Source organism: Peromyscus leucopus, chromosome 22 (assembly GCF_004664715.2).
Source record: "Peromyscus leucopus breed LL Stock chromosome 22, UCI_PerLeu_2.1, whole genome shotgun sequence".
NCBI lineage: Eukaryota > Metazoa > Chordata > Mammalia > Rodentia > Cricetidae > Peromyscus > Peromyscus leucopus.
Window position 1 is genome coordinate 1,803,895 of NC_051081.1, and position 27,915 is coordinate 1,831,809.

At 63.8% G+C, this 27,915-nt stretch overlaps 1 protein-coding gene across 1 annotated transcript; it reads left to right on the top strand.

Moving 5' to 3' along the window:
• Positions 1–412: 412 nt before the first annotated feature.
• Pip5k1c (phosphatidylinositol-4-phosphate 5-kinase type 1 gamma) lies at positions 413–27,526 on the top strand. The gene is given in 19 exon segments (XM_028862954.2): positions 413–611; positions 12,963–12,994; positions 13,547–13,639; positions 14,028–14,158; positions 14,711–14,828; positions 15,521–15,673; positions 17,427–17,726; positions 18,750–18,959; positions 19,552–19,634; positions 19,816–19,864; positions 20,406–20,490; positions 20,687–20,848; positions 21,095–21,233; positions 21,319–21,351; positions 21,639–21,740; positions 22,541–22,667; positions 23,409–23,486; positions 24,909–24,986; positions 25,269–27,526. Coding segments are annotated over 18 exon segments (1,974 nt in total). The 5' UTR covers positions 413–611; positions 12,963–12,964; the 3' UTR covers positions 25,272–27,526.
• The last annotated feature ends 389 nt before the right edge of the window (positions 27,527–27,915 follow it).

Below are 27,915 nucleotides of genomic sequence, written 5' to 3' on the forward strand. Positions count from 1 at the left end.
TACAGCGTTGCTCTCCGTCCAGGCCCCGCCCCCGACTTCCGATTGGTTGTGCAGGGTTCTGGGCCTCGGCCCTCTCCCGCCTCTGCAGCCCTCCGCCTCGGTTCTCCGGTCGGTCCGCGCCGCTCCGTCCTTCCCTCGGTGGACGCTAGGAGGCGCCAGTGAGTCACACCTCCCCTTGGCCCCGCCCCTCACCGAGCCTCCATCGGCTCGGCCCCGCCCCCTGCCGGGGCCCCTCCCCCCGGCCCCAAACCGCACGTGAGCACGAGTCCTTCCGGCTCCGGACGCCGGGGGGCGCCCTGGACTCGGCGCGAGTGGGCGCCGCCCTGAGCCCCGTCCCCGTTTCTGATTGGCTTGGGCTGCCCGCGTCAGCGCCGGGCCCCGCCAGGCCCCGCCCCGCGCGCCGGCGCCCCTCCCTCCGCCCTGTGGTGCCGGCGGCGGCGCTTGTTGTTCCGCGGCGGCGGCCGAGCGCGGGTGCATCCTCGGGCCCGCCGCCGCCGCCGCCGCCGCAGCGCTCGGTCATGGAGCTGGAGGTGCCGGACGAGGCGGAGAGCGCGAGGCGGGGGCCGTGACGGCGGAGGCGGCCTGGTCGGCGGAGAGCGGGGCGGAAGCAGGTAAGCCCGGCCCCCCCCCCCCCGTCGCCGCGGTGCGCTCGCCCGCTCCCCCTCGGCGGCGCAGTGGCCTCGCCCGCTCGCCCCGGGGTCCGCCGGGGCCGTTCCATTCGGCCGCGCCGCGCGGGGGTGCGCGCGCCCTGCCACCGCCCGCGCGGAGGGGAGTCGCGCGCGCGCGCGCTCGGGCCGGGAGGCTGCACCGCCCCGCCCGGGGTGGCGGGGTGCGCGGCGCCCGGCCCGTTTTTTCGGTCCTCGGGGGACACGGCCGACCCGCGGACCGTGCGTGGGTGCGGCTCTTTATCCTGGCAGCCGGGGCAGGGAGCGAGGCCCCCGTTAGGCGCGTGCGGGCGCGGGGATGGGGGCCTCGGGTTTGGAGGCGGAGGGACCCCTTGCTGCGGGTGATGGAGACGGGCCCTGCACGCCTGCCTCCTGGGGTTGTGGGGAGTGGCTTGTGCACGGCGTGGGAGGCCGGGGCACCCTGTTCTGGGGGGACCCCACCTGCGGGCCCTCCCTGGCTGGGAAGGGCGAAAACGTCCTCCATGCGACCCCCTTCCCGGGGCCACCGTGCTGGGCTGTCAGCCTTGCAAGTGTCACCTTCTGGTCCCTCCCTGCTACGCACCGCCGATCACCCCTTCGTGGGCCTCAGTTTACCTCTCTCTAAAACGGGGTGTGGGGGCAGAGGGATGGTGTTGAGGTGACTGCTCCATCCAGGCCGCGCGAGCCGGTGTCCTGTCAACCCCAGACCTGCCAGGCCCTTCCCCCCGGCCCCCGGCTGCCACGCTAGCGTAGCCGTGGGACCCCCAGCTTCCTCATGTCCCCTTTCGTGCCACCAGCAGCCTCGCCGCCGCGTGTGCGTTCCAGGGCTGCGTGCGCGGCTGAGAACAGAACGCTCCCTTCTCCATCGAGGTCACGGGAACTTTCTGGATCCCCAGAACCCTGGGCTCCCCCAGCAGCACCCCCTGGCTGGCCGCGGCGGCCGTGTGGTCCCGGTGGCTCACACAGGGTCTCCCCAACGAGCTGTCCTTAAACCGGGAAGGGAGGGCGAGCCGGGCAGCCAGAGGTCCCCAGCCGCGGGCGGGCTGCCATCTGGAACCCAGTGGTCGAGAACCGGCGTCCTGCCACCTGCCCCTCCCTCCCCTCCGTCACTCGGGGTCCCCGCGCCTCGGTCCCTTGCCCTGATGGAGGGATTGTCTGGGGGACAGCGGGGTCCGAGTCTCACTCTCCGCCTTCTGGCCTAGTGTGGCCATAACCCTGATAGTTGTAGGTGTCAGGTCCCAGGGCAGCCCCAGGGCAAACGTCCCCTCCCCGTGAGAAGCTTCCACAGGCTCGGTCTCCGAACTCTGGACAAACCTGACTCCAGACCCCCAGGGGCTGCTCCTCCCGGAAGTCCTTCCTGCTAATCAGTCATTCACACAGAATCCCGCAGCTGCCCTGCGTGGGCCCCAACCTCCCGTCCGGCTCTTCAGGGTGCCCCCAACTATAAAATGGGGAGCACCCCAGCCCTGACCGCCTTAAAGGAGTCAGTGTGGTTAGCATTTCTTCACCACCGACTGCATACCCGCCCCCTCCCCATGTCCCGCCGCCCTCGGCTGTGGCCATTCTGTCGGCTGCCGTCTGTTAAACGTGTGAACAGAGTGTGTGTGTCCAGGGTTGGTGCCGTCTGTCATGGGGGGCGCTGGAGGTCAAAGGCAGGCCGAGCGAGGCCTCCCCCGGTTCTTCCCGGAAAGGCTGAGTGCTCTGGGTGCCGTCCCCCTCTTCCTGGCCAGCCCGTCTGCTAGCTGCTCTGGTAATTCCCACCAATCTGATGGCCGCTCCCCTACTCCGTGCTCTTTAGAATCCAGTTGCACTAAGGACTCCTTGCTCCAGAGGCCTGGCCCCAGACTGGCCTGCCTCATGTCTCCCCGTGATTGCTGGGGTCCCTGTGTGCTTTGTGGGCTCATGGCCTGGCTTGGGAAGGCTGGGTACTCAGGGCCTGGTGACCTGCCTGGACTATAGTGTGAGCCTGTTCCTAAACCTCATCATTCCCAGCCTGCCTCCTCCCCCATGCAAACTGGCGGCGAATTATGTCAGCGCTGCTTCTAAAATCACCCCAGAGTCTGCCCACGTCTCCTCCACCCTCTGCCTCCACCTGGTCCAGCTCCATCGTCCTTCGTTCGCTTCCCCCAGCTCTCCCGCTCCAGAAGGAGCCCCAGGAAAACTGGCTCAGGACCCTCCCTCTGCCCGCAGCCCTGCCCCATCCCCTCCCTCCCCTCCTCTGTCTCTGCCCCTCGCTCTCCGGCTCCAGCCTCGGGGGCCCTCATTGCTCCTCCAATAGCACAGTGCCAGGACAGGGTGGCTTTCAACAGGTGCGCCGTGACGGCCAAGGGTGCCGTGGTGATCCGTGCCGAGCAGGTGTAGCAGGAAGAAGCGGTGACCTCGACGTCAGCGTCAAAACTGTTGACCTTAGAGACAAAAGGTCCAGTCAGGTCTTACCCTGGGTGTCATACTGAGATCCTACGCTTGTGTGGCCGCTGCCTCAGTCTACCCAGTGGAGAGACACTCTGGGGCCCTTCCTCGATTAAACTTCTGGGGTCAGGGTGCTGATGAGTACAGGAGCAAGGTAAAGCCTGGGACCCGGGCTGGACGGATTGCAGCCCCATGCTAGGTTTTGTTGATAAAGTTTTCTGGTTTTGGTTTTGGTTTTTCGAGACAGCGTTTCTCTGTGCAGCCCTGGCTGTCCTGGATCTCACTCTGTAGACCAGGCTGGCCTTGAACTCACAGAGATCCGCCTGCCTCTGCCTCCCGAGTGCTGGGGTTCAGGTGTGCGCCACCACCGCCCGCAATAAAGTTTTATCAGTACATGGCCGTGCCCATCATCCCACAGTCTGCCGCAGCTGCCCCCTGTTAGGTTTCCGGGCCAGCAGCCCCAGTTGGGACTGCTGGCCACACAGACCCGCACGGCCTCAGCTCGCTTCCCCTGGAAGGCATTTGCCGAGACTCAAGTGGGAGCACATCAGATAGGGGTCAGCCGTGAAGGTGACCTCAAGCGGGGGCCTGAGGGAGAAGCAGCTGCCCGGGCAGGGGATTGGTGAGCAGAGCCCTGGCTCCACCCCAGCACCGCATAAGCCAGGTGGGGGGGGGGCAGCTGTCATCCCAGCCCTCGGGAGGTGGAGGCGGAGGGTCAGGAGCGTGCTGGCGGCCCGTCCTCTCCGCTACCTTGTCGGTCCTGGGAGTGGAGCTCAGGGCCTCAGGCTTGGCCGCAAGCTCCTCCCCCCCACTGGGCCATCTTGCAGGCCCAGTGCCGACCTACCTTGAGGAGGTCCAGCTGTACCAGGTTGGCCAGGGCTGCGATGTCAGGGCTGGTGATGACCAGGGACAGCGTCGGGCTGCATGGCGGGGGCTGGCCTGGAGCTCTTGCTCCCTCCGGGAGGCAGGGCCCCGAGTGTCTGTGGTCGTGTATATATGTGTGCTGCAGGTTTGGGGATCCGGGACTTGGCAGCTGGGCTTGATTGAGGCCACACCAACATTGGTCATAGGCATTGTGTCTGAGAATAGTGTGGTGGGTGCTGAGGGATTTGTTGAGGTCTTTGGTGGGTCTTGGGTGGACCAGGAGTCAGTGGCCCCTGTACTGGGTGACCGGGCAGGTGGGGACCCTGCGTGGGATTATCCTGAGCCGGGAATTAGCTCAGAGCCGCCACAAAGCCACGGCCTCGTGGGCTGGCGACCCTGTGCCACCACAGGCCTTCAGGGGACTCCCCGCACTTCCAGGGGCTCTGTGTGTCCATCTGAGTCCGGGGGAGGGGGAGCAGGATGTGGGGCACAGGTAATCCCCAGCCGCAGGGGCAGGGCACCGGGCGGGGGCGGGGCATGGCATGCGCACTGAGCAAGCTTTGGATCTAGCCTGGTGCTGAGGGGGCTGGGGTCCAGGTGGCTCACCACACGCTGGCGACCCGGCTGGGGAGCTAATCAGAGCCAGGCCTGCTGTGAGGCGGGACCCGTGGGCTCAGCGGACTGGGTTGTGCAGGGGCTCAGCTGCGGCCACTCCACCTGATGCCCGGCCTGATGCCATGCACGGTTGTTTGGTTTGTTTTGGTTTGGAGGCTTCTTGCCATGGTGGTCCTGTCAGCCGTCACTGCGCTCCATCTCACCGCCCTGTTGCTCACCACGACGTGCCTGCCTTTGGTCCTCCGCCAGTCACAGCGTGGCCTCATTTTCTGGAAACTGCATCTTTTCTGCTTCTAATTGTTGGTTTGTAGGAGCTGTTTGTATATTGAGGACCCTTCTCTTCCCCTGTGACACCAGTGTGTGTCTCATTGCCCTTCTGGTGGCTACTGACCATTAGCAAATTTTAGTTTTGCTGTTGTCAAGTGTGTCCATCTGTCTGTCCCCAGTTTGACATCATGGATAGAGATTTCCCGTCCTGAGGTTTCTACTTTTCGCAGTTCCCTCTTTGTGCTTTGTTTCGGTTTCATGTAGCCCAGGCTAGCCTCCAACTCACTGTGTCGCAGAAGATGATCTTAAACTTCCAATTCTCCTGCCTCCACCTCTTGAGTGCTGGGTGACGGGGCGTGCGTCACCACACCCGGTTCGCGTGCCGCTAAGGACGGACAGACGGACGGAGCCCAGGGCCTGGTGCGTGCTCTGCCCACTGAGCCCCAGGCCCGCTTGTTCTTTTTTGGGGGGAGGGGTGTCTTGTAACCCAGGCTGGCGACACAGAGCAGGAGAAATGACCGGGACTCCTACCTGGGTAGACACTGCCTAAGGGGGACACAACCGCCTGGCCGCGTGTCCTGGTGGGGCACAGCCTGGGTTACAGCCCCGACCTGGGGCTTTGCCCGGCCCACAGCTCTTCGTGCAGACGCTGGAGCCTTCTCCTCTCTCCACCACTGGCCCTGAGTGTTGCCCACTGCCTGGGGACCTGTAGGACCGTGGGTGGCCTGGTCGCCCTGTCTGGCCTGGCTTCCTGTTTACCGCAGGAGCTGACCCACGGGGAAGTGTGTCTTGTGTGGTGGGATGGCCGAAGGGACAGTCACCCCGGAGAACGAGGGCCGTGGGGTCCCGGTGCCCACCCAGGGTTGCGCCTGTCCCCCGGCCCCGCCACACCCCTGCCCCGATGGTTGGTCCCCCGCGGGCCCCCAGGGCTCTGTGGTGCGTGTGGCAGCCCTCACCTCTCCCGCCACAGCCGCCTCGTGATTTCCTCTCTCTGTTCCCAGGACAGCTGGCGGCTGAGGAGAGGAAGTGCAGCCCAGGCCCGCCCAGCCTCCAGGCCACATGGGGTGTCTGTGTGCTCACAGGTCGCAGACCTGCCACCTTGAACATTCACAAGGTTGACATCTGCACTTGGGGCCTCCCAGCGTGCTCAGCCGCTGGTCCACAGCTTACGTTACGGTTCCTGTCGCCATCCTGCCATCTGTGGGGTGGCTGGCAATCACGTGTGGTGTGTGTGCCAGGGTGCGTGTGGTGGTCCAACTCTGGGTCACTTCTCTCCTTTTGTGTGGGTTCCAGGGATTGAACTCAGGTCCTCGGGCATGTGCACCTTTACTCACTGCTCTTGTGGTGTTTATTTATCAGAACTATGCAGTCTCCATCTCTGTCTCCTTCCAGAACCTTCCATCACCCCATCCCCTCTTTAGCATCTCCCGGAAACCCATGAACCCAGTTCCTGTCTCAGGGTGGCCTCTACTGGAGCACATGCCCTGTGACCTTCACGTCCAGGTCCCTCCACACTGGGGTGTCAGGACCTTGTTCCTGTTCACGGCTGAGTAATACTCCTTGGGGATAAATCACGCTTTTGTACCCTTCCTCCTGTAGGCAGATGTCCATTGCTTCCGTGGCCTTGGCTGCTTCGGGTGCTCCTGTAGGGAGTGTGTGCACAAGGTTTTGGGTGGACCAAGCTGTTCACTTCCCCTGCTGGCTGCCGGAGGGTGGATTCGCTGAGTCACTGAGAAACTGTGTGTCCGACTGAGGACAATCCAGGCTCGCCCACAGCGGCCGGATACTTCTCCCTCCCTGGCGGCTGCAGGTGGCTTCCCATGACCAGCTTAGCTGACGTTGGTGATGGTTTTTAATTTTTAATATTCCGTGTGTACTTCTCATGTGCTGCCCTGTGGTTGTTGAGGCCAGAGGTCAACTTACAGGAATCACTTGTCTCTCTCTGCCGTGTGGTCCTGGGATTGAACTCAGGCCATCCTGCTTGGCCGCAAGCACCTTCGCCCACTGAGCCCTCTCACCGGCCCACGTTGCCTGTTTTCTGACTACAGCCTCACTAGAGGGCAGGAGGCGGCATCTCATTGTGGGTTGTTTCATTGTTTATTCATGTGTATGTGTCTGCGTGGGTTTGTGGCCGGTGTGCGTGGGGCGCCACGGATCCCCTGGAACTGTCGTAGGTGGTGCTGGGAATCAAACTTGGGTCCCCTGGAAGAGCAGCCAGTGCTCTTGACCACCATGTCACCTCCTCAGCCGTCATCGGCATCACCGCCGCCGCCGCCGCCATCATGACTGTCCCTTCTCTCCGTGTTCTGGGCAGGGTCCTCATTGTGTAGCCTAGGCTGGCCTTGATCTCCCGAGAGCCATGAGGACAGGCAGGGGCTGCCATGCCTTCTGTGGAGCGGGAGCCGGGATGTCATGCATGGCCTCCGAGTCAGCACCCCTGTGGGCAGGGCCGCTCCCCTCTGCAGAGGGTTTTTTCTTAAATCCTCAAATGGGCTAGCACCTGCTAGCGTCCCTGAGATGAGCCGGTAGACTCTGAGCAGGGAGGTGGCCGTGAGTCCTGCCGTGGCTCACCCTGCAGGGACCAAACAGGAGAGTGTGACGAGGTCACTGAAACCGAAGGGACCGTCCCTGAGAGCTGAGCCACAGCAGTGGCTACAGAGGTGTGGGCTGTGCAAATGTCCTGTGGCAGAGACCCTGGCTGGGGCCGTGGTGGGGACAGCGTGTGGCGGGCAGCAGCGGTCAAACGTGGGTTCTCCTTCAGCCAGACCCGGACCGCCGCGGTGTGGGGTCTCTGCCCCCAGGGCGGGTTTGGTCATCAGAACCTCTGGGGAATGAATCGGTTTGGACTGTGGAGTGGCGGCCTCCCGGGCAGCAGCGGACCCTTGTCCTGTCCCTCCGCCGGTCCCGTGATCCAGGCCTCCGGTGCTCAGCCACACTGCCACTGTGACCTGTTTTCTCGAGAACGCTAAACCAGGGTCCTCAGCCTCCCCTAGTCCTCAGATAAAACCCGAGGCGAGGCAGAGAGCGTTCTCCTGGCTTGTACTGCCCTCAGTCCCAGCCTGGTCTACACAGTGAGACCCTGTCTCCACATCCTCTCCTTGCCTACACACCACATGAGACCATCTTGCTCTGTAGCCCAGGCTGGCCCGAAACACGCATCCCCCTGCCTCAGCCTCCCGGGTGGACGTGGGGCACGATGCCTGGCTGAATTCTTCCTTCCGGTCGGAGCTGTCGGTGGTGTGTTGGCGGGCACAGCAGCTCTGGGGCCCGTGGGGTCCCAGGATCCAGCATTGCCCCGCTGCCCGTGGTGTGGAGTACAGAGCACCCGGCAGGGGGCGGCCATGCCCTCGCACGAGGTCCAGGCAGTGCCCCGCCAGGGTTTGGAAGATGCGCTCTATTTGTGACCTTGAACCCTTGCTGTTCACAGCAGCCCCCAGGACTCAGTTTTTCAGCAGGTGGGTGACAGGACACACCAGCAGTGTGGCGACTTGCTCACAGGGAAAAGTGGTCACCCATGGGAGACACCGAAGCTTCTCTTGTGTGAGACAAGGTCTCATGTAGCCCAGGCTGGCTCAAGGTGACCATGTAGCCAAAGATAGCCCTCCTGATCCTGAACGGTAGCCAAGTAGATGAACTCCTGGCCCTCCTGCCTCCACCTCCCTGTGCTGGGATGACAGGCTTGGGCCACCAGCTCAGCAGTGTGACATCCAACTCACCACAGTCCTCCTGCCTCAGCCTCCAGAGTCCTGGAAAGATGGATGTTACCACCAGTTCTGGTCACTTCCTTACCTGAGATATTCTTTCTCCACCCCTTCCTCCTCCATCTCCTCCTCCTCTGTCCCGTCCTCCTCTACCTCCTCTATCTTCTCCTCCTCCTCCTCCACCTCCTCCAGCTCCTCCATCACCTCCTCTACTTCCTCCATCACCTCCTCCACCTTTTCCATCTCCTCCATCACTACCTTATCCATCTCCATCATTCCTCCTCTTCCATCTCCTCCTCCTTCATCTCCATCTCCTCCTTCACTTTCTCCACCCTCTCCTCCATCTCCTCCACCCTCTCCTCTATCTCCTCTTCCACCTACTCTTGTATCTCTTCTTCCATCTCCACTTCCTCCATCACCTCCTCCTCCATTTCCTCCTCCACCTCCTCCTCCACATCTTCCTTCTCCATCTCCTCCATTTCCTCCACCACCTCCTCCATCTCCTCCTTCATCACCTCCTCCTCCATCACCTTATCCTCCATCACCTTCTCCATCTCCTCCATCTCCTTCTCCATCTCCATTTCCTCCACCACCTCCTCCATCTCCTCCTTCATCACCTCCTCCATCACCTTATCCTTTATCACCTTCTCCATCTCCTCCATTTCCTCCACCACCTCCTCCACCACCTCCTCCTCCATCACCTTCTCCATCTCCTCCACCACTCCTCATCTCCTCCTCCTCTGTCACCTCCTCCATCTCCCCTTTATTTTCTATGTCTGCAGTTCTGGGGACAAGCCTGGGCGTGTGGGGCCCTGCAGTGTCTCTGTGAGCTGCGTGGCCCCAGCTCTTCTCGGTCGACTTTGGTGCTTGGTAGTGGGGGCCTCTGGGTCAGGTGGTCATTATGTGGGGCTGGGCCACTCTGCCATCTGTCAAGTCCCTTAAAACGGCAGTCGGAAAAGAGACCATTCACCACCCCCACCCCACCAGGACCCAAGTGCCCTCAGTTTCCCCAGCTGCAGGGTGGGCACAGGGTGACGCAGCGTGGTGTAGACCAGGCCCGCGGTCGGCTCACGATGTGGCCTTGGCCTTCCAGACCTGCCCGCATTTCGGGGAGCTGAGCTCTCTCTTAGTGCTCGGGAGAACCACTAATCCTGTCCCTCACACTGCAGGTGGGGGGGGCGGGAAGTGAGGTGAGAGGCTGCTGAGGGAAGCTGGCTCCCAGTGAAAGGATTGCCTACAAAGCCTGGACAGCGTCCCCACCTCGGCTCCTCAGAGGCCGGGGCCCCAGCTCTGTGACAGCTGGGGTCTGCAGGTCCCATAAGGCCACACCGGTGGTCATGTGTCACCGCATGGGCACTCACTCCTGTGCCTGGGTTTGGGGCGCTCTGAGCTCTCGTTGGGAGACTGCGGGCATCACTTACTCAAGGTGCGCGCCTGCCTGACCCCGGTGTCCACTGCTTGGCCGTCTCTCAGGCTTATCCCCTAAAGCAGCCCCTAGCCCGCGAACGCACTCCCCTCTGTGTCCTCCTGTCCTGGGGTCCACATTGTGGCTTTCGGGTCTGGGTCTCTCCGAGTCCTTGCCCTCAGTGTCAGGCCTCACTCCTGTTCTGGGCTGAGTGCTACTCCAGTGAGTGGATGGGCAGGATAGGACTTCACTGCGGTGTGTGAGGAATCCTGCCGGGCAGCGGCGCTGGCCCTGCGCTCCCCCTCCTCCCCCCCCCCCCTCCTCCCCCTCCTCCTCCTCCTCCTCCCCTCCTCCTCCTCCTCCTCCCCCTCCTCCTCACCCCCCTCGAGGTCCCCCGGCACAGCCCCTCCGTCTCGGAGCCGCCGCTGCCACTGCTGCTGGACCGGCGGCCCAGAGGCGCGAGCTCCACACCGCGCTTGCGCCGTCAACCATGCGCTGTGCCTGGGCTTGCTCTCTCTGTGGGTCTCACCTGCGGTCATGCTTAGCGGGCGGGAGAAGCATCTTGAGCGGGCTCCCGTGGGTGGGTGGTCCTGGGGGCCAGAGTTGCTGGGACCACCAGGACCACGTGCCAGCCCGCAGAGGCCTCTCCTTCTCTACCACGGCCAGAGCAGGTCACGTGTGCGTGTGGCATTGCGGCCTCAGCCGCCAGGCCCTCGACAGTCGTGCGTGAGGGTCGTGCAGCGTGCCCGTGGGGTCTGCCTGCGGGATCTCTCAGCCGTGGGGCCAGCCTTGCAGGGATCTGGCAGAGCGAGCTGCAGGGGACGGAGCCGTGCAAGGTCCTCACAGGATGGAGCAGGGAAGCAGGGGGGTGTCTGGACAGGAAGCACTTGGTGGGACCCAGTCCCGGGGCTGGTGGACCCCCACCACCCCACCCCATCTGTGCTTCCTCCTGTCCTGCCCCGGGCCTCGCCCTCTGAGGCAGAGCGAAGGCCTGCTCAAGGATCTGGGATCCCCCTGGCCGCGGTTTCTGTTTCCTGTCCGTTCCAGCCCCTTCCCTTCCCTTCCTTCCTGTGCCCTAGGCCTCCTGTGTTTGTCCTCTGTCGGTGTCATTGGGGTGTGCTGCTCAGAGGGCCCCAATTCACTTGTTCCCTGCCTCGGGTTCAGGGCCCTCAGCGTGTGGAGGCCTGGGTACAGAGGCAGAGAACTGTCCATCTGGCAGTCAGTCAACAAACGTTGATGAATGGAAGCGTGCTCAGGCAGGAGGGAGCAGATGGCGTCGTCAGAATAGGGCAGCATTGATGAGGCACAGGGTGGCTGGTGAGGAGGGTCGCAGGTGACGGGCACCGCCAGGTCGACAGAGACAGAGGCTGATGGAGTAGAGGGCGTGGCCGGGTGGCACCCCCAGGCAGCATGCTGTTGTGGCCCGAGTGGTTGTGATGGATAGAGACACAGCTCCCAACCTGCCCAGAGAGGGTCATAGACTTACCTGAGGCCACACAGCATTGGGGAAGCAGACAGCAGCCCGAAGGTAGAGGGGTCGCTGCCTGGACCACCTAGGCAGAGTCGCCCACTTGCCTGAGTGCTGCCAGCAGACGTGGGCTGACCGGGGCTCACGCACCGCACCCGTAGCCAGCTGGTGCCCCTGCCTCCCCTCCTCCCCGACTATTTTTAAACATAATTTCCTGGAAAACGGGGCTGCTCACTCAGAAGATAATTGGCTGGGAGGAGAGGGCGTCTGCGCCATGTCAGGGCCGCCGAGTGATGCTGTCCCCAGGGTCTGTCTTGGCCCCCATGTTCTAGGCAGGAAGGGAAACTGAGGCAAAAGCCCAATGACTCCAGAGAACCCATGGCCACCCTGGGGTCTCAGCTTGGATATGGGCAGGATGGGGGACTTGGGGCCTCAGAATGTCACCTACAGCCCTGGGAGCTACTGAGTTCTCGCTTCCCACCCCAGGGGCCTCCTACAAATCCTAGAACATTCCGCCTCGGTCCCCCGTACCTCCACGCACAGCCATGTGCAGCCGCCCAGGGTCCCAGTCAGGGCCGGGATGGGTGTCATTCCTGCACCCAATGTCCACACATCTGTCCCAGGCCCACCTGGGTGCAGGGACCTTGTGTCCTTGGCTCACAGCCTCTTCCTTCCCCAGGACCCGAAGTGACCCTGGGTTCTAGGAGTCACCCCCACTCCGGGCCCTCCTCCTTTCCCCCAGCAGGCATCTCCCGCAGAGGCCCCTGCCCTCCCCAACCCTCCCGTCACCAGCCTAGCGATTCCACTCTCGCCTCCGTGGCCCAGCAGCTCCAGGCTGCGAACGCTCGTCTCCCTGGGGCTCCTGTCTGTGCCCCAGACACAAAACCACAGACTGTTCCACTGCGAGGCCGAGGCAGGCACCGGGTCAGCCTCTAGGACCTCCTGCCAGTTCCCATGACCCTGTGACCTCCACTCACTCTGGGACCCTACAACCTCCAAGCCCCTGGTCCCTGTCTCTGTCTGCATCCAGGGACCCCGGTGAGCCTGGGGTGGGTCGGAAGTCACCCCTGGGCACAGGCGCACACACCCCTCGTGGACCGGGCTCCGTGGTAAAGTGTTTACTGTGCAAGCCGAGGGACCAAGTTTGGGTCTCTAACACCCAGGTAAAAAGCTGGGTGCCGCGGCACACCTGTAACCCCACCACGGGGGAGATGGAGGCAGGAGCGTCACTGAGCTCTCTAAGAGGCCAGACAGCCTGATGGTGAGCTCCAGGCTCAGCGAGAGACCGGGTCTCAAAAGCCAAGGTGCAGCCGGTGGTGGTGGCGGCGGCGGCGGCGGCGGCGGCGGCGCCTTTAATCCCAGCACTCGGGAGACAGAGGCAGGTGGGTCTCTGTGAGTTCGAGGCCAGCCTGGTCTACAGAGTGAGATCCAGGACAGGCAGGGCTGCACAGGGAAACCCAGTCTCAAAACAAAACAACCTCAAAGCCAAGGTGAAGATGACTGAGGACGGCACCGGCCTGGACCTCTGGCCTCCGTGTGTGTCGAGGTAAAACATGAAGAAACAAGCTAACTGTGCCCTCCCTCTCCAGGTATGACCCAGAAGAAAGCTGTCCTTGCAGAGGTGAGTCCTGTAACCCTCCTCTCTAAGGAGACAAAGGCTTGAGCAGCCGCTGTGTGTTCCCAGGCCGTGCACAGCACCTCTCTGGGCCCAAATACTGTTGAGTGTGTTGGGCTGAGATAGCAGTAGTGGAGAGGTGGGGGCCGGGGCGGGGGTTCCCTGTTATCCACACAGCAAGAGGCCGGGGCCTTGGTCAACGGAGCCTGGTGTCTAGGACACCATCTGCCCTGGGGCCTGAGAGTCCATGGTGAGGAATTGGAGGACCTTGTCCCCCTGGCTGGGGACCGTTTTTCCTCAGGTCCTCGTAAGGAAGGGTCCCAGGGACACCCAGAGCCATGGAGCGATGAGGGGTGGGCCCAGGCTCCAGTGTCCCGTGGATGGGGTGGGCGGCCATCTGGGTGTCTGGGGGCCGTGCGCTCCCCCTGCTGGCAGGTGCACAGACTGCAGGCCGCCCACAGCCAGGCCAGCCTCCTCCTGCCCCCCAGCCCTCTTCTGCGCTGCCTGCACCTTCTGGCGCCCTTCCCGGCCTAACTGGTTTTGCTCCTTGTTCCCCAGGCGCCCTCGGTGACGGGGCAGCCGGGCCCTGGCCACGGGAAGAAGCTGGGCCATCGAGGTGTGGACGCGTCTGGAGAGACCACGTATAAGAAGGTAACCAGGGGGCTGTCGTGGGCGGCCCCCCGCTGTGGCTGCCGCTGTAAGCGCTTTGCTGAGATCGGCGATACGTTCCTTTGTCGCCTTTTTAAAGTGCACAGCTGTCAGCTGTGAAGCCATCTCCGCTGTCTAGAACGTTGTGTCACCCCAAAGAAAACCCTGCTCGTCCCCATGATAAGCAGCTGCCCCTCTGAGCCCCACGGATCCACGATCCACTTCCTTCTGTTCTGTGTGGCCGTGGCACGCAGGGCCCTGCTGGGGAGGTGGCTGTTGGCTTGACGGATGCAGGCTCTCGATGCAGCTGGATGCCCCCTGTTGTGGCACACCGGCGGGGCACAGCACAGAGAAGCCTTGAGGGCCCTGACGCCACCGACTCTCCCCACAGACCACCTCGTCCACCCTGAAGGGTGCCATCCAGCTGGGGATCGGGTACACAGTGGGCAACCTCAGCTCTAAGCCGGAGCGTGACGTGCTCATGCAGGACTTCTACGTGGTGGAGAGCATCTTCTTTCCCAGGTAGGCCCCGGGGGCACCGCGCCCCTCTCCCGTGGCTGAGCAGGAGGCTGTCGGTGTGAGCCACAGGGCTGCCCGAGCCCTGCCTCCCACCACCCACACTCCAGCACACGTGACATCTGTGCCGCTTGCATCTCGTTGGCTAGACTTGGTCACATGACCATAGGTAGCTGCAAGAGAGGCTGGGTAGCCATCTTATCCTGACCATCTCTGCCCTGCCAAGTGTCACCGGCCCCAGTGCCAGTGAGCGAGGGAGGAGGCCGTGGGTGGCGTGGCTGCCATGTAAGCCTGCCTTTCTGAGTTCTGGTCCCCAAAACCACTCAAGTCAGGCCTGGTGCGTGTCTAGACCTTCGAGTGGGGGAGGCAGAGACCCATGGCCAAGTCAGTGACCTCTGGGGTCAGTGTCTCAGAAAATAAGGTGCAGAGGGGTTGACCTCTGACCTCCACATGCACATGTGTATACATATGGAGGGAGGGAAGGATGGGATGAATGGGGAGAGGCACCCCAAAAAGCCACCATCCCTCACAGCTACCCCCCTGCGTCCTCCTCCGCAGCGAAGGGAGCAACCTCACCCCCGCCCACCACTTCCAGGATTTCCGCTTCAAGACCTACGCGCCTGTCGCCTTCCGTTACTTCCGGGAGCTCTTCGGCATCCGGCCCGACGATTACTTGGTATGTGTGTCAGTCAGCGTTGCCAAGTAACAAGCTGCCCCAGGCTGGCTCCTGAGAACAGCAGCTGGGCCACCTCCCGGGGGCCCCACGCCTCCTGCGTGTGACCTCTTGTCCTCTCCTGGGCTCTGCCACTGCCTGTGAGCACGCTGGGGACCAAGCCTTCAGCCATGGGGTCTGGCTTGATGCCCCCCCCCCCCCCCCGTGGCCCCCCTGGTGGCCTGCCTGTGGTCCTTGCGTGGTCCTTGTATGTGAGCTCCGTTGTTGGCACGGTCCCCAGGAGGCTGTGGATTCATCTAGAAAGAGCGGCTGGGGCTTCAGACCCGGGTAGCCGTGGTCGAGGCCCCTGGGGGAAGTGAGCGGGCACTGTCGACAGTGGACAGGCACAGGGCAGGCTCCTGGTTCCCAGGGGGGTCCCCACCACCCAGTCACCGTGACGCTGTAGGGCCAGCAGTGCTGGGAGGGGAGGGAAGCCAGTGTGGGCGTCTCTGCCTTCTGGGGACGTTGGTGGCTCAGGCGGTGGGTGGAGGAAGGACAGAAGGATGGCCGGGCGGTGCAGTGGTCATGGCTGTCACGCTGAGGTTCCAGGTGGGCATAGGAGGGGCGAGGTGTGCCCAGGGTCACACAGGACCAGGCCGCCGAGGCAGGGAGCCCCGAAGCTGCTCATGCCTCCGCCCCCCCCCCCCCCCCCCCAGTACTCGCTGTGCAATGAACCACTGATCGAGCTGTCCAACCCCGGCGCCAGCGGCTCCGTCTTCTACGTCACCAGCGACGACGAGTTCATCATCAAGACCGTCATGCACAAGGAGGCGGAGTTCCTGCAGAAGCTGCTGCCCGGCTACTACATGGTGCGGGCCCGTCACCCTCGGGGCCGCAGTGGGGGGGGGGGGGCGGGGGGGGCGGCGGGGAGGCTGTGGGAGTGCCCGCCACCCTCGGGGCCGCGGGGGCGGGGGATGCGCTGAGTCACAGGCACAAAGGTGAAGACCCCCTCATAAAAGGCCACTGTGTAGGGCAGGAGCTGGCTCCGCCCTTCTCCGCTCACCTCGGAACTCAGACAGGGCTGGAGCTTCGTTAGTGACCTCACAGGCCTGGCTGTGACCACCCTGGTCGCCTAGCCAGACCGAGACACTCTCCCCGCTGGGACACCGTTCTTACTTTGAATGATACCTGGGGTGGGACCCCCAGATGTCCCGACTCGAGGCAGCCTGTGTTCCTGCCATGGGACGGGAATTCTGACCTTGAGAGAGCAGACGCCAGGCAGGAGCGGGGGCCAAGGGCGGCCCGGGCAAAGGCCCTGTCCCCAGCCTGCCACACTGGCTGCATCTCAGGAACACAGGATAAAGGGGAGAAGTGGTTCCTGACCTCCACATGCGTGCTGTGGTCTGCAGCCGCGTGCACGTGCTTGTCACGGACCTGCGAGCACCTGACAAGGGGCAGGGTGCACCATGCAGACTGTTGCCCTGGCGTCCGAGGCTGAGACCCTGTCGCAAAGTCAAGAGTGTCGATGTGGCACCCACACCCCCAGTCCCAGCTCTCAGGAGCAGGAGTCAGAGGCAGGCAGATCTCCTAGCTAAAGGCCAGCCTGGTCTACAAATGAGCTCAGGCTGGCCAGGGCCGGACAGTGAGACCCTTTCTTGAAGAAATAAACAAAAAAGGAGGTAATGGGGACTGAGAGGTATCCCAGTAGTTTTAGCACCAGCTGCTCTTGCAGAGGAACTGGTCTCTGTTCTCAGCACCCACGTAGCTGCTTAAAAGCTCCCTGTAACCCCAGGTCCAGGGATCTCATGCCCACTTCTGCACCAGGCACACACAACATGTTTATATGCACATACACATAAAATAAAAATTAAAACTAGGTGAGAGCCGTGTGGTGATAGTTCACTCCTTTAATCCAAGCACTCAGGAAGCAGAGTCAAGGGATCTCTATGAGTTCAGGTCCAGCCTGGTCTACACAGCAAGTTCCAGGACAGCCAGGGCTACACGGAGAAACCTGTCTCTAAAAACCAAAAAAAAACAAAAACCCAACACTAGATGAGAGGACAGGGGCGTGGTCAGGGTGGAGCCCCGCCTAGAATCCCCAGTGAGGGGCTGGGGGCGTGGTCGGGGTGGAGCCCCGCCCAGATCCCCAGTGAGGGGCTGGGGGCGTGGTCAGGGTAGGAGCCCGCCAGAATCCCCAGTGAGGGGCTGGGGGCGTGGTCGGGGTGGAGCCCCGCCCAGAATCCCCAGTGAGGGGCTGGGGGCGTGGTCGGGGTGGAGCGCTGGAAGTGAGGGGCGGGGCTGGGGGTAGGGGTGGAGCCCGCCTAGAATCCCCAGTGAGGGGCTGGGGCGTGGTCAGGGTGGAGCCCCGCCCAGAATTCCCCAGTGAGGGGCTGGGGGCGTGGTCGGGGTGGAGCCCGCCAGAATCCCCAGTGAGGGGCTGGGGGCGTGGTCGGGGTGGAGCCCCGCCTAGGACCCCCAGTGAGGGGCGGGGCTGGGGGTAGGGGTGGAAGGCAAGTGGACCGTTGGGAGGTCGTGGCATGCGCCCCTCCACACACACTCTCTGAGATCCGAGGACGAGGCTCCGCTCAGCCACCTGACACCTCCTTGTCCCTCGCCCTGCAGAACCTCAACCAGAACCCGCGCACGCTGCTGCCCAAATTCTACGGGCTGTATTGTGTGCAGTCTGGCGGCAAGAACATCCGTGTGGTGGTCATGAACAACGTGCTGCCCCGAGTCGTTAAAATGCACCTCAAGTTCGACCTCAAGGGCTCCACGTACAAGCGCAGAGCGAGCAAGAAGGAGAAGGAGAAGAGCCTGCCCACCTACAAGGACCTGGACTTCATGCAGGACATGCCCGAAGGGCTGCTGCTGGACGCCGACACCTTCGGCGCCCTGGTCAAGACGCTGCAGCGGGACTGCCTGGTAAGCGCAGCCCCTCCCCCGGGACCTGCCCTGCCGGGCTCAGCCGTGCGACCAGCGTGCTCTGGTGACGCCTGTCGTCCCAGCGTTGGCGGCAGAGGCAGGAGCGTCACCAGGCTAGGGAGTTAGTCAGAGCCCGCCCGGGTAGTTAGACAGAACCTCTAAACGTGGAGACAGGGCTGGGGTGGTTAGTGCCGGGGCTGGCCCCGTCCCCAGCGTCCCGGGAAGATAGGGGAGCTTAGCCGGAAGCAGGGCTCCGTGGGGAGGTAGGGGCTCTGCCCAGCACGCCGGAGCCCTGGTTCCATCCTGCTGCCGCAGAAACCAGGTGTGGTGGCGCAGGCTTGTCCTCAGGAGCGTCAGCCTCAGCTACACAGTGAGTTTGAGGCCAGCCTGGGCTACATGAGACCTTTTCTGAAAAATAAGGCAAATAATTTTTTTTTTCAAGACAGGGTTTCTCTGTGTAGCCCTGGCTGTCCTGGATCTCACTCTGTAGCCCAGGCTGGCCTCGAACTCACAGTTCTGCTTTCTTCTCCCTCCTAGTAGTGGGATTAAAGGTGTGTGCCACCACCGCCCGGCCTTTTTGGCTTTGTGTTTGCTTTTTTGAGACAGGTTCTCACTATGTAGCCCAGGCTGTCCCGGATCTTGCTATGTAGACAAGGCTGGACTCAAACTCACAGAAACCCACCTGCCTCCATCTCATGTGTGCTGGATTTAAAGGCGTGTGCCAAACAAGGCCTCCGTAGTGTGGTTTCTGTTCCTGTGTCTGGGGACTAGAAGGGCTTGTACTGTCGGCTCTGCTGGCTTGGACTCATGTCATAGCTCTCGGGCTCCAGGAGACCCCCAGGAGGACGGAGTACCTCCTCCTGCTCTGAGCCCTAGATCCAGTAGTGACAGCCTGGCCCCTCCAGGTCCCCAGACCTCCCGGTCCCCAGACAGCCTGGCCCCTGTGCCCGGTGCGCCGCGACCCCGTGGGGCGTGGGTCGGCAGCTGGGCCACCCGTCCGCTGACCCGCGTCCCCGGTGCCAGGTGCTGGAGAGCTTCAAGATCATGGACTACAGCCTGCTGCTGGGCGTGCACAACATCGATCAGCAGGAGCGCGAGCGCCAGGCCGAGGGCGCGCGGAGCACCGCGGACGAGAAGCGGCCGGTGGCACAGAAGGCCCTGTACTCCACCGCCATGGAGTCCATCCAGGGCGGCGCTGCGCGCGGGGAGGCCATCGAGACGGACGACACGTGAGTGGGGTGGCGCCCGATCTCGCGCACTCCCTCCCCGTGGGCCGCCCGTGTGTGTAGTTACCGGCCCTGACCCCAAGGGGGCAGTGGAGCCGGCCAGGACCGCACAGGGAGACCCGTCCACTAACAGGAGGGACGGTAGCTTTGGGTGACCCTCCTTCTTCACCCGCACCCCATGGCCCCGAAAGGGAGGCCCTAGGGGGAGGGCTGTCCGTCCCAGCCTGCGGGAGGCCCCGTGAGGCTGCCCCTCAGACTGTCTCGGCTTTTGTAGGGTCTGCGTGGGGCCCCGTGGGGACCAGGTGAGCCCGTGTGCCCCGTGTGGAGTGAGCTGAGCCGGGGGGCTCCACCTTCAGCTGCAGGGCTTTGGGGTGCTGAGGGGCGTCACTAACTGGACTGGGCCGCGTGGTGGCGGCCGGTGTGGTGTGATTAACACGAGGACGGGCGAGGCTGCCGTGCCCTGGGTGCCGTGTGCATGCGCGCAGGGAGGCATGCTGTGTCTGCCCAGCCTGGACCCAGTGGCTGCCCAGTTGCCCCCGGGACGGAGGTCCTGTCGGTCTGGCCGTCCTGTGTGGGGCTGATCGGGCCTCTCCCCGCAGGATGGGCGGATCCCGGCCGTGAATGGGCGCGGGGAGCGCCTGCTGCTGCACATCGGAATCATCGACATCCTGCAGTCCTACCGGTGCGCAGGCCACGCCCAGCAGACGGCCCCGCCCCTCTCCCCGCCTGACCACGCCCACATTCCCGTCCTCCCTTGACCCTTTCTCACTGTCCTGGTGACCCAGCCTGTCAGCTTGGCCTGCCCCCTGCCTCCCGCCCACGTTGGGCCAGTGGGCTGACCTGGGCCCCTCTGTCTGTCCCAGGTTCATCAAGAAGTTAGAACACACCTGGAAAGCCCTTGTCCACGATGGGGTGAGTGCCGTTCATTCATGCATTCATTCATTCATGCATTCATTCATTCATGCATTCATGCATTCATTCATTGTACCCATTCATCTGCCCTCTGCTGAGCGGCTCAGACTTCCCAGGGTGCTGTCCAGCCCAGGGGGGCCAGGCCTGTCACCTGTCCAGGCCAAGAGGAAGGAGCAGGGGACGTACAGGTGCCCCACAGCTCAGAGCTGGCCTCTGGTCTGGGTTCCACGGGCGTGCTGGGAAGGGTTTCTTGACATGACAAGCTGCTGAGGGCCCCGCTCCCACAGCCCGTCCCGGTGACTCTTACTCAAGTGCTCAAGACTGCGGGAGAATGCAGACTCTGAGAGAATCCTCGAAGGGTCATTGGGAAGGTGCAGGCCGAAGCGTCCAGAATGTGTGCTAGGGCTGGGATGAGTCCTCCTGGCACTCCAGGGCCTGAGGCAGGGGAAGCCTGGGTTCGAGGTCAGCCCGGGATGCACGTGACCTTGTGTCTGTGGGCGCATCCCCCGCGAGACTGTCCCACCCCGCTGTGCTTTCCTAGGACACCGTCTCAGTCCACCGGCCCAGCTTCTACGCCGAGCGCTTCTTCAAGTTCATGAGCAGCACAGTCTTCCGGAAGAGTTCATGTGAGCCGCTGCCTGCGGGAGGGGACACAGGGCCAGAGTCCCCAGCTGGGGATGGGGGCAGATCAGGGTCCGCCTGCGAGCTCCTGTGAGGGGCAGCCCACGGGACCCTGGCTCGGAGAGGGGCAGGCCGTGAGGGGAGGCGTCACCTCCCGGAAGCTGAGGGAGCCGAGGCCACCCCTGCCCTCCTCCCCTGCAGCCCTGAAGTCCTCTCCATCCAAGAAAGGGCGCGGTGCCCTGCTGGCCGTCAAGTCCCTGGGGCCCACGGCCGCTTTCTCGGCCAGCCAGATCCCCAGCGAGAGAGAAGACGCACAGTATGACCTGCGGGGGGCCCGCAGCTACCCCACACTGGAGGATGAAGGTGACCTGCCAGCCTGTGCTCTGGGCACCCAGGAAAGCAGACCCTGAAGGAACCCTGGGCATGGGCCGGGCACCCAGTACACGTGCCAAGGCCCTGGGGCGGGAGGTGGAGGACGGCAGAAGGGGTGTCGGTAACAACCAGATCGGACAGGGTGGCTGGGGGGGCGGGGGGCAGGAGCAGGCCAGCCCTGAGGCCGAGCGAGGGGGGAGATGGCCCCCAGTCTGCTTAGGCTTGTCCCCCCCACAGGCCGGCCCGACCTCCTGCCCTGCACCCCACCTTCCTTTGAGGAAGCCACCACGGCCTCCATCGCCACCACCCTGTCGTCCACCTCCCTCTCCATCCCAGAGCGCTCCCCTTCAGAGACGTCAGAGCAGCCCCGGTACAGGTGGGTGCAGCTGTTCCGAGTGGGTGCTGGGGGGGACCCGCTCGTCACCGCAGCGCTGACCGCCTCCTGTGTGCCTTCCCCACAGACGCCGCACGCAGTCTTCAGGCCAGGACGGCCGGTGAGCCCCCCTCCCCAGGTGCCCACCGCCTTCTTCACTGCAGGCCTGGCCGGCTTCCAGAACCTTCGACCCTCCTGCATCTCAGGTCCAGACACCCAGCAGTGCCCAGCTCCCCAGCTGCGGGCCGCTGGGCCCGTGGCCACCTGCTTGTGCTCCGCACACCCTCGGGCCACAGCGGGACCCAGCAGCTGAACCCTCGCGGCCCCCAGGCTAGGACCCCCGGGGACCAGGAATCAAAGGCAGCCATGGGGTCAGGGGAGGAAACTGAGGCTGGGCGTCCCCTGCAGGCCCCAGGAGGAGCCCCACGTGGAGGACCTACAGAAGATAACGGTGCAGGTGGAACCCGTGTGCAGCGTGGGGATCGTGGTCCCCAAGGAGCCGGATGCGGGGTGAGTGAGTGCCTTCCCCATTCAGAGATGGTGACTTGACCCGGATTCTGCGCCAGCCTGTGTCTAGGGACGTGTGGCTGTCACGGTCACCCCAGGCCTGGCTGCTCCGTCAGATAAGAAGTGTGTGCACTGGGGAGGCTGAGGCAGGGCAGTGTCTTAGTTAGGCTTGTGTTGCTGTGGTAAACACCGTAAGCAGCTTGGAGAGGAAAGGGTTTATTATCTCAGGTCACACTCCGTCGGGAGGGAAGCCGGGCCAGGCACTGACAGGCCATGAGGGGTGCTACCCAGGAGGGAAGCCGGGCCAGGCACTGACAGGCCATGAGGGGTGCTACCCAGGAGCCTCCTGGAGCCTCAGCTGGCTTTCTTTGCGGCTGTGGGGTGGCCCCGCCCACAGTGGGTGGGGTGGGACACTCCCCCATCAATCAATCAATCAAGAGAACGTCACCATAGGCTGGGCATAGTAGCAAATACCTTTAGACACGGGAGGATCCGAGTTCAAGGCCAGTCTGGTCTCGAGAAGGAGTTTCGGAGCTGTGTCTCAAATACACTCGTCAGTAAAAGGAGGAGGAAAACGCCTTGCACACCCAACAGTCTGCCGAGGGCGGTTTTCTCTTCGTGGGTCCATCTTCGAGGATGAGACTGTCTTGTCGACAGAACTGGGCAGCACAGACAGCTGTGGGTTCCACACCCAAAAACACTAGTGCCCCCAAGATGGAGAGGGAGTTGAGCGACCAGTGAAGGCTGGGAGGGTGGCCGCTCACAGAACCGCCTAGGACGCCACCACTGTCCTGTGTCCCCAGAGCGGAGGTCCCCCCAGCTGGGGCATCAGCTGCAGCCTCTGTGGAAGTGGACGCCGCCAGCCAGGCCTCCGAGCCCGCCAGCCAGGCCTCGGATGAGGAGGACGCGCCCTCCACAGACATCTATTTTGTAAGTCACACCTGCCTCTGTCTGGGGTCCTCACTCTGGGTGACAGGGGCAGGGCCCCTTCTTGGCCATGGGGAGACCAGAGCAAAGACTGAGGCCCAGGAGAGTGGCTGGTCCTTCTGGGGGCAAGTTCTGTTCATGATGGTCGGGCCTGGGGACCCAGGGAGTGGCAGGTCCGATGGCGCCTGCTGTGTGAGGCGGGGACCTGGCCCTTCGTGGACAAGGCTGGTTCAGTCCAGGCCTTGGGGATCTAGGACCCTCAGTGACCCTCGTCCACCACGGGGAGAAACACTAGAGGGGTTGTGGGTCCAGTGCAGGGTCGTGCCCTATAAATGGGTCGGAGCCTCAGCCGCCCCTTGGGGTCCGCCGGCCTATTCCGGTGTCATCTTTTGTCCCTGGGGCCCGGGGTTGTCCGCACACGCACCTGAGACCCTCACCGCTTCCCGACTAACTCACCCACTGTCTACACTGTGCCACTGAGGCCCGGGCCTCTACCTGGCCCTGGAGAGCCCGGCCAGGCCCGCAGTCAGCCCATGCATTGCTGGTTCTGGCCTGGCAGCGGCCAGGCTGCGTCGTGGATTAGGTTCTGGCCTGAATGGCCGCACCCCACCCCGCCCACACCCCGCTTCAGTCGCTCTGCCCTGCTCGGCCGCCCGCCCGCCCGTCCGTCTCCCTGCCTGGTTCCCCCCTCACCCTCTGCCCTCTCCTCTCTTCCTCCTCCCGCCCGGCCCGCCGTGTGGCCAGTTCGCCCACGGGAGATACTGGCTTTTCTCTCCCCGTCGCCAGCGACTGCGGGCCGTGACACCGAGCCACACAGGCACTGTAAGTGACCACAGCCCGTCACACGTGGAGACGGGCTCCCAGCACACGGCACCCCACGCCCCCTCCTCAGATGACTGCTGGCCTGGCCTGACCGGATGTGTGTTCGCCAGACCGGCACGGCAGTGCCCATCTTCCCCATGTGCGGCGGGGTCCAGAGACCCCAGCCCGCCTGTGCACACTTCCCACCCAGGCTCCGCCCTTCCCTCAGTAGCATACTTCACAGGAGGGGAAGCTGAGGCTCAGGCCACACAGGGCATCAGGTCCCCACCGCCCCCATCACTGCACCGCTGGGTCACCTCCCAGTGCACATGCCTGGGCCGCAGCACGGACCTCCTACCTGGGGCTGCCACCTCCACATCATCAATGAGTACCAGGCCCAGACAGGTTGAGTGACATGCCAGAGCTGCTCCAGCACTGGTGTGGCCGGAACAGCACGGGGGGGGGGGCACACACCTGTCACCCCAGCACTCAGAGGTGGAGGCAGGAAGTTTGGGGATTTGATGGAGCCAGGGCCGTCCAAGGTGGGGGTGCCGAGCCCCAGCCTGCAGAGGAGACCCTGGTGGGCTCCTTGCAGGAGGTAGACCGCGGTTGCAGGAGGTAGACCACGGTCGCAGGAGGTAGACCGCCGTTGCAGGAGATAGACCGCGGGTGCAGGAGGTAGACCGCCGTTGCAGGAGGTAGACCGCGGTCGCAGGAGGTAGACCGCGGTCGCAGGAGGTAGACCGCCGTTGCAGGAGGTAGACCGCCGTTGCAGGAGGTAGACCGCCGTTGCAGGAGGTAGACCGCGGTCGCAGGAGGTAGACCGCCGTTGCAGGAGGTAGACCGCCGTTGCAGGAGGTAGACCGCGGTTGCAGGAGGTAGTCCGCGGTTGCAGGAGGTAGACGGCGGTTGCAGGAGGTAGACCGAGGTTGCAGGGCAGACCTGGCCCTGGGAGGTCGTCCTGGGCTCTTTGTCCACCAGCCTTGCAGTCTGAGGCCCTCCTGTGCCTGGGACACCCCTCCCTGGGACGGGGCTGCTGGCCTGTGGCCCCTGTTCCCCCAGGCTGGCCCCCTTGGGTTCTGGTTCTGTGGGAGTCCACTGAGACTCGGCTCCGATACAACTCCTGCAGCGCCACGTCCTGTCCGGGCGCCCACAGGGTGCTGGCCAGAGCAGGCCAGGGGACCAGGCAGGCCAGCTGGGGACAGTGGAGAGGAGAGCCCTGCCCCGCCCCCGCTATCCCGCCTGCACCCCGGCTTCACTAACCGCTTCCGCTGCCACTGCTGCTTCCCCGGGGCTGAGGGTTGGGGGCAGGCGCCCCTCACGGAGGGGACGGGGTTGCGGCTGCTCCCCAGGGTGGGTCCCCTCTTTTACTCTCTGTCTCTTCCTTCTGCCTGTCCGCTCCTCGCCCCCGCCTTCTGCACCCCTCCCGCACGCGCTGCGCAGCCCACCGACGAGAGGAGCTGGGTGTACTCCCCGCTTCACTATAGCGCGCGGCCCGCCTCCGACGGCGAGAGCGACACAGTAAGTCCCGGGGGCGGGTGGGAGGACCAGGCCGGAGCTCCTCCCCTGCCCGCCTCCCTGCCCTCCTCACCCATTCTTGCTCCTCTCGCTTCAACTCCCCCTCCCCTCCCCCTGCTTAAGGCATAGGCATCTCTAGGTGTGCCTGCCAGGCGGGCCAGGGAAGCGGGGCACCTCTGGGCCGCCCACACCTGCAGCCCCGAGGCTGCACCCGAGGCCTGGTGGGCGGGTGGCGGGGGTCCCGGCCCGCCCCGCCCTCCCTCACCGCCGCTCTGGTTTTCACAGTAACTTCTATGCAGTCCCCAGTCTGGAGCCCAGAGTCCTGCCACCCCAGCCACTTCCTGGAGGCGCTGCTCCCCACTGGGGCCCAGAGCTCAGCGACATCACCCCGAGGGCCCTGGCCCGACCTCATCCTCGTCCTCCCCACCAAAGGATGCCACCGGCCAGGCCTGTCCCCAGGATAGCTCGGGCCACCATCTGCCGCTACCTGTGCCTGTTGGGGCGGCAGCATTCAGAGCGCCCAATCCTGTATTTATTTTGGGTCCTTTTTTGCACGGAGAGGGAGCACAGGAGTGATGTTCCGGGAGACAGACAAAAGACGGAAAACCCAGGAAGAGGCTGCGGCCGCTGGCCTTGGCGGATCAGGCTCCACACGGCCTCCTACGCTGGGGACCCGCCTCAGCGGCCAGTGGCTCCAGTAAAGCCCACTCTCTCCAGGGCTCCCGCGGTGGCCTGCAGAGGGGACAGGCCTGGAGCCTCTGCTTCCATCCCAGACTGTGCTCCTGAGTGGATGAGGCCCCCACTGCTGCCTCCGAGAGCCTCTCCGTCACCTCAGGTGTGGACCTGAGCAGACCAGAACTGGCCATGCCCTGTGGACTTTCTGCACCTTTTTACCGCCATGGGAAGGATGTCCCCAAGCACGAATGTCCTGCGGTTACAATCAAACCTGGCGCTGCCTGGGAGAGGCTGTGTCGTCTGCCTCCCACCCCTGTGAAGCCCTGAGTGGGAGGCATGGTGAGAAGAGCAAGACCAGGCTCCAGAGTGACAGCCGGGTCCACAAACAACCCGGCTGAAGACACCACCAGATCCAGCTGTGTCCACCGGACACAGGGAGAGCTCACCACACCCACAGGGGACTTCTGGAAGCGGTGTGTTGGGGACAGTCCCGTAGTGTCCCTGCCTCATGGATGCTCCACCCATGGTGTTCTTGTCGAAAGTCAGCTGGAACATTCTGAAAGCCAGGCTGCAGCTCCAGCACACAGCCCCCAGGTCAGCCCCACGGGCCCCTGGGTTGTACCTTCAGGGACACAGACGTCAGGACCTGGCTGGCTGACGGGGACCACAGCAGACGAGTAGGCATTGAGGAGCGTGATGCAGCCCATCCTGCAGGGGTGCATTCCCTTTGTGGCAATGGAGGGCGTGGAGCCTGGGATCAGACCCTTGCCGGTGTGCTCACGGGGGCCACAGTAGCCATGATGGACGGATGCCTGCTCCGGACCTCCTACAGTCCCACGTTCGTAAGTCTCAGGGCCCTCCCTCCAGAGGCCCACTGCTTGCTGACGGAGTCCTGGTGTTTGGGGGCCTGCAGGGGGCAAGTGAACCCCCATGTGGTGAGCCGCTGAGTGAGTTGACTCAGGCTACAAAGGCACAACCCCTCCGGGAAGGCATTGTCATACCTGTCCTCCCAACGCTTGGAAAGGTAAGGCAGGAGGACTGAGGCAAGTTCCGGGCTAGGCGGGGCTACAGAGTGAAATCCTGCCTCCAGAGACCAAAAGAGAAAGAAAAGAGAGAAGAAAAAAAAACCCCAGGGCTGGCGCCACTGCTGCTTGGGCAGAGCTCACCCAGCAGCGGGAGCCCTGGGTTCCATCCCAGCACGCGGGAGGTGCAGACAGTGAGCAGTTCGAGGTCATCCTTGTCTGTATATCCAGCTGGAGGCTGGCCTGGGTTACATGAGACCCTCTCAAGAGAATCTGTACATAACTGTGTGACTCCCCATCCTGTACCCCGTCCTGGTCTCTCCGATGGCCTCTATCGCCCCACCGTGGACGGCGCGTGAACTGTACTGTAAGGACCAGAGGCTCCTCCAAGGCTGAGGTGTCCTCGGTCCGCCTCTGTCCTCCCCCCAAGCCACCCCAGCAACTCCCCTGTCCGGCCCCACAACAACCTCAGTGCAATATACCCTCCCCGTGGGGTCCCTTGGCACGGTACTGTCTCCGCAGCCCTTCCGTCCCCACCCCACCTCTCCGGGGGTTAGAAATCGCATCGCACACCCTCACACCGTCCTGTTTTTATTGCTGAATCCATTCGGAAAACTACAAACCTCGTGTGTCTTACTCATCAGGGCGAGGGAGTCCCAGGTCCTCAGCCCCTGCGGTCTGGTGTGTGACAATCCAAGCACGGTGTCCCCCGGCACCAACCAGGGGGCCTTGTCCCTCCAGTGCAGCCGCTGCTGGCCGCGGCCGGCCTCCGTATGCAGCCCGGGTTCCCGCCCCACCCGCCAGCCCCTCTTTTGGAGATCTCTAATAAATCGGGTATAAACAGCTCGCCTCCGACGACTTGGGCGTGCGCCGGTGTCTGGGGTGGGAGGCCCGGGTGACACCCCATCTGCGGACGGGGGGCGTTCCGACGACCCCTCCCTTCAAGCCGCACTTGCCGCGGCTGTCCACTACGGCCCAGCCTGGCGCCCTGCACCGAGCCGACCGGCCGACGGCGTCGGTTCCCGAGCAGCGCCCGGGAGTCCGCGAACGCTCCCGTCCGGACCTGGGTTCTACTGCCGCGGGCCCGCCACGTGCACAGGCTGGCCTCACGGCGGAGGCCTCCGTGACGTTCCCGGGGCTCGGGGACTTCGGGTTTCAGACCTCCGCAGGCGCCGCACCCCTAAGTCCCGCCGCGTGAGCCTCGCCCGTCTCCCGGGCGCAGCACTGCTCAGCGG